The 15,600-nt window shown below is 49.6% G+C and overlaps 1 protein-coding gene across 1 annotated transcript; it reads right to left on the bottom strand.

The window, feature by feature from the left end:
- Positions 1-10,801: 10,801 nt before the first annotated feature.
- Positions 10,802-13,097, bottom strand: ARL4D (ADP ribosylation factor like GTPase 4D). The gene is made up of 2 exons (XM_054457765.1): positions 12,639-13,097; positions 10,802-12,077 (listed from the first exon to the last, which is right to left on the bottom strand). Exon 2 carries the CDS (start codon positions 12,003-12,005, stop codon positions 11,400-11,402), a length of 606 nt encoding a protein of 201 aa, XP_054313740.1. The 5' UTR covers positions 12,006-12,077; positions 12,639-13,097; the 3' UTR covers positions 10,802-11,399.
- Between the last annotated feature and the right edge of the window lie 2,503 nt (positions 13,098-15,600).

Below are 15,600 nucleotides of genomic sequence, written 5' to 3'. Positions count from 1 at the left end.
AAACAATAATCTCTTCCTCTCTCCCAGCCCCTGTATGAATTGGGGAGGGGGTAGGGAAAGGAGGCGTCTTTTCTGTTCTGAAGTTTCTAAGGAAGCCAGTATAGACGCACCCTTCCCCTTCCAGGGAATGTGTCCTAGGATGTTTAAGTAGGAGTCAAGCCTTGAGAATGAATTTCTCTTGAACTGTCCTTTCTCCACCACAGGAGGTGGGATGGGTACACCCAATAAAGGAGAAAGAGCAAGAGAAGGGGTTAGGGTCAGATGTCCCCAAGGATATCAAAGTTTTCTGCCTAAGGGAACAGTGGGGCTCAGATGACCCATAGGCAAGGAAAGAGGTCAAGGAATGACTCAGTAGCCGCAGCCTCCTGGAGGCTCTTGAAGAAACTCAAGGTTTCAACCTGATAAACCTTCTCAAAACAGACAAGGCAGGATCAGAGGTAGGAATCCTGGGCAACATAGTGAGACCCTGTCTCTACAAAAAATAATTATCGGGCATGGTGGTGTGCACCTGTGGTCCCAGCTGCTAGAGAGTCTGAGGTGGGAGGATCGCTTGAGCCCAAGAGTTCCAGCTGCAGTGAGCCGTGACCATGCCACTGCACTCCAGCCTGGGCAACACAGTGAGACGCTGTCAAAAAAAACAAAAAAAAAAAAAAAGAAAGAAAGAAAAAAGAAGAAGAAAAAGAAACAGAAAGAGAAACAAGGTGGGACAAGGGCAGATAAGGGTTGAGGCCAGGCCGAGAGTGAGAGTAGAAAGAGGACTGGGTTGCCAAGTGTGGATAACAATCAGGGCTGTGCTTGCCCGGGTCAGCTCACTCCTCTTCTCAGGCTACTCCCTGAGTGGATGCCTTGGTGCTCCACCTAGATTCCCAGTGCTGACTGTGAGTTTTGACTGCCAATGGCTCTCCATCTCTGGACTTGCCCTTGGCCTAGAGGGCAGCCAATTAGCTGACTGACAGGGACATAAAAAACCAGCCTCCCTGACTCAGGTGGGATCCTTTCTGTCATACAGTTGTCCACCCAGAGCTTCCCACAGGATCAAGCTAAAACCAGACTCAGCTGTGAAGCACATCCTTGCTTCCCCACTCTCTGCCCCACCCTGCTTCCTTTCCTCCCTTCTCCTGAGAGTTTGCCCCACAATAAACCATGTACCACCCAAATCCCCATCTTAGTCTGCACATCGAGAGAACCAGATCTAAGACACTTCTTTGGGTACAAATTGCACCTTAGCTCCAGTGTCTAGGATGCTGTGTCAGCCCCTAGTCAGCCTTCAGTGCACAATAAAGATTTTTAAAATTTTTTTCGGCTGGGAGTGGTAGCTCACACCTGTAATCCCAGCACTTTGGGAGGCCGAGGTGGGTGGATAATATGAGGTCAGTAGCTCAAGACCAGCCTGGCCAACATGGTGAAACCCCGTCTCTACTAAAAATACAAAAATTAGCTGGGCCTGGTGGCATGAGCCTGTAATCCCAGCTGCTCAGGAGGCTGAGGCAGGACAATCACTTGAACAAAGGAGGCAGAGGTTGTAGTGAGCCCGGATCGCGCCACTACACTCCAGCCTAGGCGACAGAGCAAGACTCCGTCTTGAAAAAAAAAAATTCTAGTCTCTCACTATGAAACTACAGTAAATAATGCTAAATACTATTCATATTATATGTGGTTAATTGAAAGAAGGAGTGATTGGTTGAATTAATGCTCTGGATGGGAGATAAGTAGGTGGGGGAATTTATTGTAGGACCACCCCCCCATATACACACACACGTTAACCAGATGCCCATGGCTCATCCCAGTACATCCTGTCTACATATAGGCCACCTGCTTATATCTATGAAAGTCAGGGGCAGATAATCCAGTTTGTGGATTATCCAGACCCCCAGCTGGCATGTTCCTCCTCAATATTGCCTCCCTGAACCCTCCCTCTGCTCCAGCACTTTCCCGGGGGTAGAGGGTGGGCAGAGACAGGCAGCAGGGGAGGGCAGGATGATGAAACCTCAGTCTGTCAACACTGTTGCTGCTGCCTCAGCAGTCTGATGAAAGATTAGAAACTATTGGGTAAAATCACGTTAGGAATTTTCTGTGGATTCCAGGTATCTGGGCTCATCACCAAGTAGACAATTAAGAGTTGTTTGTGTGGTGAAAACACCTTGAACAAGCCCAGGAAAATCACCTGCTAAGTAACTAAGTTTGGATCACTGAGAATCACAGTATGATAAGATACTGTCTTAAAATGATTTAAGATATGCAAAGTCCTCTCCTATTCCGAAAGCTTTCCAGGAAAAGAGGTATGTAGATCTTTCAGGTTTTTCAGTCCTTCCTATCAAGAAGGCCTTGCTATAATTTACCTTCCTTCCATACTGTTGCAGTTCTGGTCTGTTTCTCTTTTTTTTTTTTCTGAGACAGGGTCTCACTCTCACTGAAGCTGGAGTGCAGTTGCAGTGGTTTGAACACAACGACTGCAGCCTCTACCTCCTGGGCTCAAGCAATCCTCCCTCCTTAGCCTCCTGAGTAGCTGGGACCACAGGAGCCACCATGCACGGCTAATTTTTCTTTTTGTAAAGACAGGATCTTCTTTAGTCGCCCAGGCTGGTCTTGAACTCTGAGTTCAAGCAATCCTCCCGTCTCAGCCTCCAAAAGTGCTGGGATCAGAGACATGAACCACTGCGCCTGGCCCTGTTTCTCTTCTGATTTCAGACAAAAAGGAAAATAAGTGTTTCATTCTTTTACTCATAATGCTCCTTCGCCCCAAATATGTGGATGCACTATCCATAGAAACAGAATGTGAAGCCGGGTGCGGTGGCTCACGCCTGTAGTCCCAGCACTTTGGGAGGCCAAGGTGGGTGGATTCCGAGGTCAGGAGTTCAAGGCCAGCCTGGCCAACATAGTGAAACCCCATCTCTACTAAAAATACAAAAATTAGCTGGGCATGGTGGCAGGCGCCTGTGATCCCAGCTGCTTGGGAGGCTGAGGCAGGAGAATCACTTGAGCCTGGGAGGCAGAGGTTGCTGTGAGCCAAGATCACGCCACTGCACTCCAGCCTGGGCGACAGAGCAAGACTCTATCTCAAAAAAAAAGAAAAGAAAAGAAAAGAAAAGAAACAGAATGTGAAGAATGTGAGCCACACATGTAATTTTAATATTTCTGATAGTCACATTTTTAATGTTAAAAAGAAACAACTGAATCTAATTTTAATCATTTTATTTAACTCATTATATAAAAAGTATCATTTCAACATATGTACAATCAATATAAAAACTATTAATAAGAAATTTTACATTCTTTTTTCATATGAAGGCTCTGAGTCTGTTGTGTATTTTACACGTACAGCATATCTCAGTTCAGACCAGCCACACTCCCCATGTTCAATCACCATGTGTGGCTCATGGCTGCCATATTGGACACCACAGGTCTAGAGCTTGGGAGTCCCTTCCTTGACACCTGCCCTACAACCTACGCTTCTGGAGTAGGAGGTAGAGAATGTGAATCTAGATACAGCCTATCCTCAGGTGACAGTGGGAGGAGTTGAAGGACAGGAGTGGTGGACAGAGTCTGGGAGTGTCTCAGGCCAGGTAATTACAGGGAAAGGAGGAACAAAACTGTGTCTATTAAACCTCAGACTCAGGCCTTTCCTCCTGAGCAGTAGGTGGAGCCAAAAAAGTGCTCCGAAGCCTACAATGCTCCAGGTCTCTCATTAATCAGAATACTTAATTCTGGCTCCAAGTTGACTTCTTTTCCTTACCTCCTCCAGGAAGCCTTCCCAGATAAATTCTCCAACCTTAACTGATAGAGATCCTGTCTCTAAAAAAATAAAAGAATTAGCTGGGCGTGGTGGCACATGCCAGTAGTTCCAGCTACTTGGGAGGCTGAGATGGGAGAATCACTTGAAACTGAGAGGTCAAGGCTGTGGTGAGCCAGGATTGTATCCCTGCGCTCCAGCCTGGGTGACAGCAAAACTCCGTCTCAAAAACAAGCAAACAAACAAAACAAAAACAAAAACAAAAACAAAAACAAAAAACAGAGATGAAGAAAGACTATTAAAGAGCTTCCCATGCCTACCTTGTACTGAGAACCATAGAAAGTGAACTACAAAAGATCTGCTATTGCCTACTCAATCCCCTCAGTTTACAGATGAGTAAACTGAGGCCAGGAGACTAGAAATGGCTTGGTCAAAGTCACAGAAGTTGGTGGCAGAGCCAAGTCTTAACCTGTATGTTGCCTTGTGGGTTACTGTTTGGGGCACTGCGTAGTCAGACTGGTGGCTCTGTTCCTCCCCCATCAGGCTGGGAGAGTTCCAGAGAGTGAGTAAGCAGTTCTGTCTTCTCTCTCCTTAAGGATAAGAGAGGCATCTGGAATGCAAAGCAATGGTAATCTTATAAAAACAAATACAATCAAAAGCACAGAACTTCACTTTCAACAAGCTTTTGAAACCCAGCTATCCCCCTACCCTCCTCCAAGGGATTTCTCATGAGATTTAACAAATTTAATAGGAGGAGGTGGGGACTGCTAAAGAGATAAGCTCTCCCGCTTCCTCACCTCCCCACCTCCCCACCTCCCCACCTCCCCACCTCCCCACCTCCCTACTCCACTGAGGAGGGACATAGACCCAAGATTTTCCCAGGAGCCTTAAGTCAAGCCCCAAACACTCCAGAGTGACCAAGATATCTGCTACTTCAGGCTTCTGCTTCCTTTTACAAGAGTCCTCGAGCTATAGCAGTTGGTGGGAGTCCCTACATGGGGGTGGGGTGTCTGTATGGGGGAGGTCCAGGGCTCCACTGCTGCCCAATTCATTCGGGCTGAAGTTTCCTTCTCTGTGTTCCCTTCAGAGCATACACTCTTGGTCTCAGCCTCACTTCCTCCCTAAGCCAAATCCCGGAAATCTATTTCAGGACTTGTTTCGCCCACTCTGCCTGACGTCTGTGACAAGCTGGGTGCTAGGGAGTCCTCACCATCTGCCCACCTCCGCCACCAGCCAGGCAGTCCCAGGTGGCGCTCAATCCTTAGCCCTGGAAAGTGAGCCTAAGCTTACTCGCTATCCCTGCAAATCCTCTGCTGAGTTGCTGGTGATTTTATTCCTTGCCTCCCAAAAAGCAAAGGCACCTTTACTGGCAGCTCTGGTGAAAAAAATTAAAAAAAAATAAAAAAATAAAATAAGGAGGCCAGGTGCGGTGGCTCATGCCTGTAATCCCAGCGCTTTGGAAGGCCGAGCCGGGCAGATCACCTGAGGTTGGGAGTTCGAGACCAGCCTGACCAACATGCAGAAACCCTGCCTCTACTAAAAATACAAAATTAGCCAGGCATGGTGGCACATGCCTGTAATCCCAGCTACTCAGGAGGCTGAGGCAGGAGAATCACTTGAACCGAAGAGGTGGAGGTTGTAGTGAGCCGAGATCGCGCCATTGCACTCCAGCCTGGGCAACAAGAGCGAAACTCCATCTCAAAAAAGAAAAAAAAAAAAAAAAGCAAGAGCACTGCAATGTCTCCTCTAGCATATACACACATCTCAGCTTGAAAAAGCCTTAAGATCTGGGAATAGAGGATGAGGAAGCTGGATTAAATTTCCCTCCCACCCAACCTCTACACAAACACATAAACTTTGGCAGTATCTATGACAACTTTAAATACATATACCCTTTGACACAACAATTGCAACTCTAGGAATATATCTTATGGGAAAGCTTCCCCAAGTGTACCAAAAAATATATATGCAAGGAGGACCATGGCTGTGGGCAGACTGTGTCTTCAACAAGTGATTTAATTAATTAATGATGGTACATTCATACAATGGAATCTCATGTGGTCATCAAAAAGAATGAGAAAAATCCAGATGGAAGCCTTCCCTTCTGAAGTCCCTCCTCGTGAGGGCAAAGATGGCAGTGGTATAATGGAATAATGGCATGCATGGAATCATGTCCAAGATATAAATGAGAAAAGCAAAACTGTTTGCTTTATATAATTCCATATATGTTCTATAGACATACCTCTTTTGTACATGCAGAGAAAAAAATTCCCAGAAGAATATATAAAAACCTGTTCACAACGGTTAGCTCTAAAGTTGAGATTATAAAGTTTCTTCTTTTTCTTTTTTTTTAGAGGACCTTACTTTGTCCCCCAGGCTAGTGTGCAGTGGTGCAATCTCAGCTCACTGCAGCCTCGACCTCCCAGGTTCAAGATAACCTCCTGCCTCAGCCTCCCAAGTAGCTGAAACTACAAGCATGTGCCGCCATGTCTGGATAATTTTTGTATTTTTTGTAGAGATGGGGTTTCGCTATGTTGCCCAGGCCGGTCTTGAACTCCTAAGCTCAAGGGATCTACCTGCCTCAGCCTCCCAAAGTGCTAGGATTACAGGCATGAGCCACCATGCCCAGCCAGTTTCTTCATTTTCTTTTTCTTTTTTAATGTTTCATTAAACAAGTTGTGAGATTAGGTTTCTTCATTTTCTAAATTTAGATTTCTTCCACATAGAGATCTATAAGATCTATTACTTTTCCAATGAGGGAGAGAAAATTTTTCTTTTTAAAAAGAAGCAGCTGGCCGGGTGCAGTGGCTCACGCCTGTAATCCCAGCACTTTGGGAGGTCAAGGCGGGTGGATCACCTGAGGTCAGGAGTTTGAGACCAGCCTGGTCACATGGCGAAACCCCATCTCTTCTAAAAGTACGAAAAATTAGCCAGACATGGTGGCATGTGCCTGTAATCCCAGCTACTCCAGAGGCTGAGGCAGGAGAATCACTTGAACCTGGGAGACGGAGGTTGAAGTGAGCTGAGATCACACCACCGCACTCCAGCCTGGGTGACAGAGCGAGACTCCGTCTCAAAACAAAAACAAACAAAAAACTCTCAGGGTAAAATAAAAATTAAAAAAAAAAAAAAGGTTGGGCGTGGTGGCTCACGCCTGTAATCCCAGCACTTTGGGAAGCTGAGGCGGGTGGATCACGAGGTCAGGAGATCGAGACCATCCTGGCTAACATGGTGAAACCCCGTTTCTACTAAAAATACAAAAAAATTAGCCAGGCGTGGTGGCGGACACCTGTAGTCCCAGCTACTCAGGAGGCTGAGACAGGAGAATGGCATGAACCCGGGAGGCGGAGCTTTCAGTGAGCCGAGATCATGCCACTGCACTCCAGCCTGGGCGACAGAGCGAGACTCCATCTCAAAAAAAAAAGGAACATGGCTGGGTGTGGTGGCTTGTATTGCTAATCCCAGTGCTTTGGAAGGCCAAGGCAGGAGGATCGCTTGAGCTCAGGGGCTCCAGACCACCCTGGGCAAGAGGGCAAGACCCCATCTCTACAAAAATAAAAAATAAAAAGAATAGGAATATCTAACATGTTCAAAAAAATTTTTTAAGGAAACAGTGAATACCCTCTTCTGGCTCATCCAGAGGAGGAGGTCTCATGCATCCACCCACAAACTCCCAACAGATGGCCTTGGAAATGAAGTGCAGCCACACTGCCCACCCTTTCCAGCTGAATGCTGTCCTGGGTCTCCCTTGCCACCCTCACTCCCTCCCTTTCCTCTACCCACTGGCCCCATTCAAAACAGGCTTGTGTTAGAGAACATGCTGTCCTGTGTGCTCCTAGCACTTGGGCAGAACTCAGCGCTTCCCAGGGCTTGGTGGAGGTGTCCATCTCAAGAAAGACTTGCAATGACACGCGGTCAGGATAAAGGAAGGATGGGAACTTCTGGCCAGATTTGAGGCCAGACCTCTGCTGGGCTTAGGAGATAAAGCTCTTACTCCCCAGGAAGGGGAGTGAGAGAGCGGAAGGCTGGTCCTTAATCTAATCAAGGAGAGGGAAGTGGGGCGGGGGAATCCGAGCTCTGAGATAACTGTGCTCGCTCCCTGTCTCCTACCTCCTATCCTCTGCCCTGGGAGTACAAAGACCTGGCCTGGGAGGAAGGAGCTGGGTGCACTGCTAAGTGGCAGGCAAGTCACTGCCCACTCTGGGCCTTAGGGACTTCTTTCCTTCCTGTCTTCCTTGAGCCCTTGCAGCATGGAGAGGACTGAAAAGGGCATGGGAAAGTGGGGGATCACTGCCATCTTTGCCCTCATGATGAGGAGCTCCAGGAAAGGAAGGCTTCCATCTGGATTTTACATTCCAACCTATGCAAGAAGGGGTGGCTGGATGGGGAAGAGCAGCTCAGAAGAAAGCCTCAACTCTGGGGTTGGGCATGGTGGCTCACGCCTGTAATCCCAGCACTTTGGAAGGCCAAGGCAGGCAAATCACTTAAGTCAGGAGTTCAGGACCAGGCTGACCAACGTGGCGAAACCCCATCTCTACTAAAGATACAGAAATTACCCAGGCATGGTGGTGCATGATTGTAATCCCAGCCACCTGGGAGGCTGAGACATGGGAATTACTTGAACCGGGGAGGTGGAGGTTGCAGCGAGCCAAGATCGCACCACTGCACTCCAGCCTAGGTAAAAGAGAAAAAAAAAAAAGCCTCTACTCTGGAACTCTAGGTCTACAGCAGGTTTCCCTCAACTTTACAGGCACCTAGCCTCAGCCACACCACTCCTGGCCCCCAGGGAAGATCTCCTCAGCACCCATGCCAGGGTCTCGAAGAAATCCTACTTAATAGAGAAGCCAGTACAGGGCAAGTATAACCCCACTCTCCATCCTGATCACACCCTCATTCCTTGCCCTTGCCCTGAGTTCAAAATGCAGAATCTCTGGGCAGGACTGGAGAATGAGAGGTTCTCTCTCCCTCTCTCATCCTGCAGATAGGAAGTGATCCCCTCCCTTCCAGCTCTCCAGTCCCTTTGATGAGCCAAGGCAGGAGGATTATTCCAAAGCTCCTGACTCTGACCCGGCCACAATTTGTGGCTTTCTACTCAGAATTCCCCAGTGTTCCCCTCTCCCCACTACTCTGGCAGAGCAGTTGGCTTCTCCATCTCTCTCTGACACCAGCCCCCATCTTCCTTTAGTGCCACCAGCTGGACAGTCAGGCCAGAGGGATTGGGGAAGAGCCTGGGACATTCAAAGGCCTCCTGTGGACTACGATCCCTGACCGCCCCCAGGGCTAGGCGTGGGGAAGGAGAAGATACCTGTTTTAAGCAGGTGGGGAAGGAGTGTGGTTGGAAGAGCTAGAATCAGGAGCTGACATCTTGGAGGCCCCTCTGCTAGGGATGGGGGAACACCTCCGCACCTCTTCCCCCAAATCTGGAGACCTAAGTACACCAAGTGACAAGAAATGAAAATGTATAATTGAAGATTTTAAGACAAAAGAGCAGAATTTGGGTGGGGTGGGTAGGGAGGAAAGATCTCCTGGCAGGACAGAGGGTCAGTGCTGGCCAGTTCCTTTCCAGCCTGGACTGGGGCCTCAACCTATCCTTGGGCTATAGGACTGTGCCCCAAAAAGACTGGGAGAGGAGTCACAGGTGTGTCTGGGGGAGGGGCAGGTAGCACATGTTCCCAGCAGAACCAGCCCAGCAGTTATGTCAAGCAGGCCCCAGCACTGACGCACACTTGGGCACCCTTCCGGATCAAGGCACACTCACCCCCATCCTGCCAGCTACAGGGATGGGGAGGGGACCAAATCTGAGCTTCTGGCAGCGCTGGGTAGGAAGAAGCAAGTTATTTAGGAAACCTTCCCCAGAAGTGGGGGTTGCTGGCACCTTCTCTTTCTCCCCGGGTCCTTTCATCTGATTCTGGAGGAGACAGAGTTGGGGAGAAGCGGGGTGTGAACGCTGAACCTGCTTTGGGGATTCTGTGTTTGCAGAAAAGGTGGCAGGGGGTGGCTGGAGGGCGGGACAACTGGAAAGAATTGTGTTTGTTTTTTTTCTCTTTTAGAGACATGGTCTCCCTATGTTGCCCAGGCTGGTCTTGAACTCCTGGGCCCAAGCCATCCTCCTGCCTCAGCCTCCCAAAGTGCTGGGATTACAGGCGTGAGCCACTGTGCCTGGCCTTGTGCTTAGTTCTTACTCACTGCTCCCACCCAGAAGATTAAGAGGATCTAAGTGTTCTACGTTATCAGACATAGCTGGCCCTAGTGCTGGTGAGTAGGGGCACTCAAGCCCTTGTAATGTTAGCATTTTATTCTTACGATCACCACAAATATTGGGGGCTTATGTCTTCCCCCTTCTAGCTTGGAATCTGGAGGGTGTATGTCCAGCAGTCCTCTCCGCCACCAAGCACAAACAGCTACTACTTCTGCCCCTCTCGTGAGAAGAGCTACCATTCCCAGAGCTGGAAAACTCATGGCTTAGTCACCAGGGCCAGGCTGGCTCAATCCAGCCCAGGCCTCCCTAGCACCAGCCGCTGCCATCATGCCAGTGAGCCAGTCAGCAGGATTGAGTACACAGAGGTGACTTAAGGCCAGGGAGGAATTACTTTCCATTCTCACCACATCTTACAAGGAGGAAAAAAATCAAACCAACCTGAGACTGGGGAAGTGGGGAGGATGGCAACAGAATGGCTCTTCGAGGACTTACCTATATAGACTTAGGTGTCACCAAGGTCAAGAACCTAGGAGCAGCTCAGACTAGCAAAATTTGAAGTTAAATCTGCAAGGAGCACTTGATATAAGGGACAAGTAAGACCCAGAGGATGAGGGGAGGGGTGTTAAATTGGAAAAAAAGGAAGTGACCCCACCCAAAAAACTACAGAGATCAGGCAATAGCTTGAGGGGTTTTCCACTCCCCCCTATAATTTTCACAAGCCATCCCATAATACACAATCTAATTTTTATAAGTGCTTGCTTTGCAAATTCAGCTTCAAGATAAATCTCCCTCCCCCTGCGCCACAACCCCATATAGAAATCTTGAATTGTCTCTGGGGCAAGATAAGGAGAGGAAAATGCCCCAGACCAAGGTAAGAGCTACAGTTATCAGTCTTTAATAACTTACAGGCAAATGCTAAAAAATAGTTAATAACAATAATACAGAGGACACATACGGCTCATAAAAAGGGTCATGGATCTACAAATGTGGGGAGGGGTTCTTGGCACTTTCACAGACACAAAAATAAAAACTACGTGACTGGTATCCCTAGAAAAGCAGCCTGGGGAGACTCCCCAGTTGGGGGACAGAGGACGGGGAGATAGTTATTTCATCCCAAACACATTCTCCAAGTCACTTCCATCCCCCCCGCCCCCAAACACATCCAATTAAATAGCCAGAGAAGAAAAACAAGAAACAGGGTCGAGGTAGAGTCACAGTTTACATTTACGTCTCCACAGTCCTGCAGCGCCCACTTCTTCAGAGACGATGAGAGAGATGTGCAAAGACATCCCATCTCCCATCCCCACCCCTGTGTGGCGCCAAAACAGGACCCCTCATGCTCCTCTCTCCTTCATTGAGGTGGACAGGTCCTGCACCCCAGTGTGACTGAGAGGTCACAGGCTGGCCCCACCCTGCTGTCCAAGTGTGCAGACCCCTACTAGGTGGGAGGAAAGGGAGGGGGGGCTCGGGTCACCGTCTCTTCTTGCCACCCCGAGCTGCCTTCTTCCTCTTGAGGATCATCTCATAGAGGCGCTCCAGGCCCTGCTGCAGGCCCAGACCGTCCACAGCGCTGCAGCCTTGCACATGAGTGAGAGTGGCGGCTGCTAGCTCTCGGACTGCCAGCCTCTTCTCCACCTCAGCAGCGCTCAGTGCCCCGGGCTGGTCCTGCTTGTTGGCCAGCACCAGCACTGGCACGCCCTGGTTGTCCGAGGCCCGGCTGATTCGGTGCAACTCCACCTTGGCCTCCTCAAGCCGCTCAGCCTCCGCAGCGTCCACCACAAACACTAGACCATCTGTCCGGCGGGTATAAGAGCGCCACAGTGGTCGCAGCTTCTCCTGCCCCCCGACGTCCCACACTTGGAAGGTGATGCCACGCGATCCCCCGAGGGGCACCCGGATCTTCTCGGTGTTGAAGCCTTTGGTGGGGACACTCTGGACAAACTCCTTGAACTTGAGGCGGTAAAGGAGGGAGGTCTTTCCAGCAGAGTCCAGCCCAATGACCACGACATGCAGGGCTTGGAAGTGGGGCAAGAAAGAGGAGGCAGTGGGCGCCATCTCAGTCAAGTGGTTCCCCATAGTGAGCTAAGGCGCCTAGTAGAGGCAGGGAGGCCTTGAAATTGAAGGTTCCAGGGAGCACAACTGGGTTATCTGAACCAAGAAAATGTCGTGGGAGAAAAAGGAGACGTTTAATAATACACACAAGATTTGCAACTTCTTGATCCCTTCCTAAATCAGCCGCCCATCCTTCATTTTTAAAATTCCTTTCCTTTTTTTTTTTTAAGGCACAACAGAGGTGTTCCCCCACTCCCTGGGGGGTCGTGAGGGGGGCGATAGGACCTAGAGACACTCCCAGGTCCTGGGCCACTCAAGTGGGGGGTGAGGGCTCGATCCATGGACAGTGGGCTTCCAGAGCCTCTTCTCAGAGCTTATGGCGCCATCCCCCAGGCAAGATCCCCGCGGGACGGGGGAAGTCGACAGTGCCCCCAAACTAAGAGTTAGGGTGCAGACGCTGAGACCGGAGATTGAGTCCGGCTCCCACCCGCCCTCCGCAGCTCCAAGCCGTTGACACGGTGCCCTTCCTTACTCCGCGACCCCCGCCCCACCGCCCCGCGACGCTCCCCTTCCCGCCCGCCCTCCTCCGATGGCGGACCCCAGCTCCAGCGGCCCGGCACCGGGGCCGCCTCAGCACGGTCTGCAGTGTCCGTTTACCTCTCGTGAGCCGCGCTTTCCTCCAGCCTTTCCCAGTGAAACACCGCAGCCGCCCCGCGAGACCCCCGCAGACACCCAGCGCGCCTCCAACCGCTGCCTCTGCAGAGCCTGCCTAGGGTTCGGCCTTAAAAACCCGCGTGTGACGTCACAAGGCGCGGGACAATCAGCGGCGGCGGGGCGGAGCGTGGAGCTACAGGCGCTGCAGCCCCCACCACACGCGGAGGGACGATTGCTTAGTCCGTGGCTGCTCTATTTGACCTTTTCTACCACACTCTAATATTTGGAATTAAACTTGGAATTAATCCGGAATGGAGGGTGGGAGGCGCGAAAGGAACGTGCCTGGCAACGTTTGACACGGGAGGAAAGATACGAATACCTAATATTCGCACTACCATCGCATCCCCCTCCACCAGGCCAAGATACCACCCCACATGAACACTCCTTCGGCCAAAGGATCTACTCGGAGAGGCTGACAAGTCTTTATCTTTCATAATTCAATTGTCAAACCTGTGCGAACGTGGAGCCCCATAAAACAGCTGCTTCATAGTGCTAAGCTCATTATCTACAATAGCCTGTTAGGGACTGTTGTCTGCCTTTTACAGATAAACAAAGCCCTGAAGGGTTAAATGACTTATTTGAGGTTACACTCAACAGTATGTTTAGGCGCAGTGGATCTTACCTGTAAACTCAGCACTTTGGGAGGCTGAGGCAGGCAGATCACTTGAGCTCAGGAGTTCCACCAACCTGGACAACAGGGTGAAACCCCATCAGTAATAAAAAGACAAAAGTTAGCCGGGCGTGGTGGCGGGTGCCTGTAATCCCAGCTACTCGGGAGGCTGAGGCAGGAGAATCGCTTGAACCCGGGAGGCGGAGGTTGCAGTAATCTGAAATAACGCCACTGCATTCCAGCCTGGGCGACAGAGAAAGACTCTGTCTCAAAACAAAACAAACAAACAAAAAAAGTGTTTACTGGGCCGCGCACAGTAGCTCATGCCTGTAATACCAGCACTTTGGGAGGCCGAGGTGGGCGAATCACCTGAGGTCAGGAGTTCCAGACCAGCCTGGCCAACATGGTGAAACCCCGTCTCTACTAAAAATACAAAAATTAGCTGGGTGTGGTGGCGGGTGCCTGTAATTGCAACTATTCGGGAGGCTGAGGCAGGAGAATCACTTGAACCGGGGAGGCAGAGGTTGCAGTGAGTTGAGATCACGCCATTGCACTCCAGCCTGGGCAACAGAGCAAGACTCCGTCTCAAAAAAAACAAAACAAACAAAAAAAACAGTGTGTTTATTGACCTCATTCATACTGTGTGCTCTGAATGAGACAGAGAGATGGTGGAGAAATAGAGGATGTCTGGGCTGTAGAGCCAGGCCTCAAAGGGCTTAAGACTTAAGACTGGCTGTGACAGAATGAGACAGCACATGTGTTGGGTCTTTGTAAATCATGAGATAGCACTTGTAGGATTTCAGAGGAGAGAGAGAATGTGTCAACTGGAAGCTTCTGGAAAGGTTTATAGACGTTCTTTAGCCCTATCTAGGACTGGTTAGGAGGGACACAGGAATGAGTAGGGTCTCCCCAGCCACTGCAGCCTGCTACAGTCTGGGCAGCCCTGAAAGGAAGGAGATGTCACAAAGGGGCAGTGTGACCAAAAGGACAACAGCAATTAGGTGGGGGAGGGGAGAGGCCCAATCAAAGAAGAATGAAATTGTAAATTATAACTTTATTTATTTATTTATTTATTTTTGAGATGGAGTTTTGCTCTTGTTACCCAGGCTGGAGTGCAATGGCGCGATCTCGGCTCACTGCAACCTCCACCTCCCAGGTTCAAGCAATTCTCCTGCCTCAGCCTCCCGAGTAGCTGGGATTATAGGCATGTGCCACCACGCCCAGCTAATTTTGTACTTTTAGTAGAGACGGGATTTCTCCATGTTGGTCAGGCTGGTCTCCAACTCCCGATCTCAGGTGATCCGCCTGCCTCCGCCTCTCAAAGCGTTGGGATTTATAGGCGTGGATTATTTTATTTATTGTGTAATTCAGTATTAATCTTTTTAAGGGCTATGTGTGAGAGGGATTGGAAAAAAGAGAAGGGAAGTCATTGCCAGACAGCAGGGCCCAGCCTTTTCCTGCCCCCTGGCCTCAATCAAGTGCTGATAAATAAGCTTCCCATCTGTTTGTCACCAGCGTGCTTTGCCACCTCCTTTTCCCCCCTCCACTACAAAACCAGCCACCTGGTTTCCCCAGCAATGCAGGGAGCCTCCCCAAATCCCTAAAGACCTTAGGAAATTAGTCTAAGATTAAGACCTTAGGAAATTAGTTTGTTACACCCGAAGTTGGAGGGTGACAGGTTGCAGCAGCAGCTAATGTACAGGAGACAGAGCTGAGCATGGTGAAGTTAGGAGAGGAGAAGACGGAGCAGGCCCAGCAGTTGAGAACCACTGCACTGTTGAGTGGCCACTGCATGCCAGGCTCTGGTCTAGGAACTTTGCTTACTTTTCCTTTTTTAATACACAAGTCAAGCCCATGAAGTAAGTATGGTTAGTCTAAAAAGAAGAAACTGAAGCACAGAAAGGTTAGGTAATTTGTTGAAGGTCATCCAGCTAGAAACTGGCCAAACCTGGCTTTGAACAAATGTTAAATGGCTATGAGACTGAAAACACACAGAACCTGAAAACACACAAGTTGTCTTGTCTCTTCCACAATCTTTGAAGCTTCTTTAACATGGCTCCTATAATCTTTCTTGGGACTCACATCCAAGATAGAAATTATCACTTATCTGATAAAGGAAATGAAACTGACAATCCTACCCCACCCTTCCCTCTTTCATGTTTGCCAGAGAAGGTGTTAATGAACAAATGGGAAGGAGAAGGTGGGGCTGGGGAGGAGTAAAGAAAGGGGCCCAGCTCGTCCAGGTAGCACTAAGCTATGGGCCTACACTAAACCCTGCAGAGAACATCTGAATAT

Source organism: Pongo pygmaeus, chromosome 19 (genome assembly GCF_028885625.2).
Source record: "Pongo pygmaeus isolate AG05252 chromosome 19, NHGRI_mPonPyg2-v2.0_pri, whole genome shotgun sequence".
In the NCBI taxonomy this organism is placed as follows: domain Eukaryota; kingdom Metazoa; phylum Chordata; class Mammalia; order Primates; family Hominidae; genus Pongo; species Pongo pygmaeus.
The sequence above is the reverse complement of the archived record's forward strand: the minus strand, read 5'-3'. Positions and strand labels throughout refer to the sequence as shown.

Coding starts and splice junctions, on each gene's coding strand:
- ARL4D (XM_054457765.1), bottom strand. CDS start 12,005: ATGGGGAACCACTTGACTGAGATGGCGCCCACTGCCTCCTCTTTCTTG.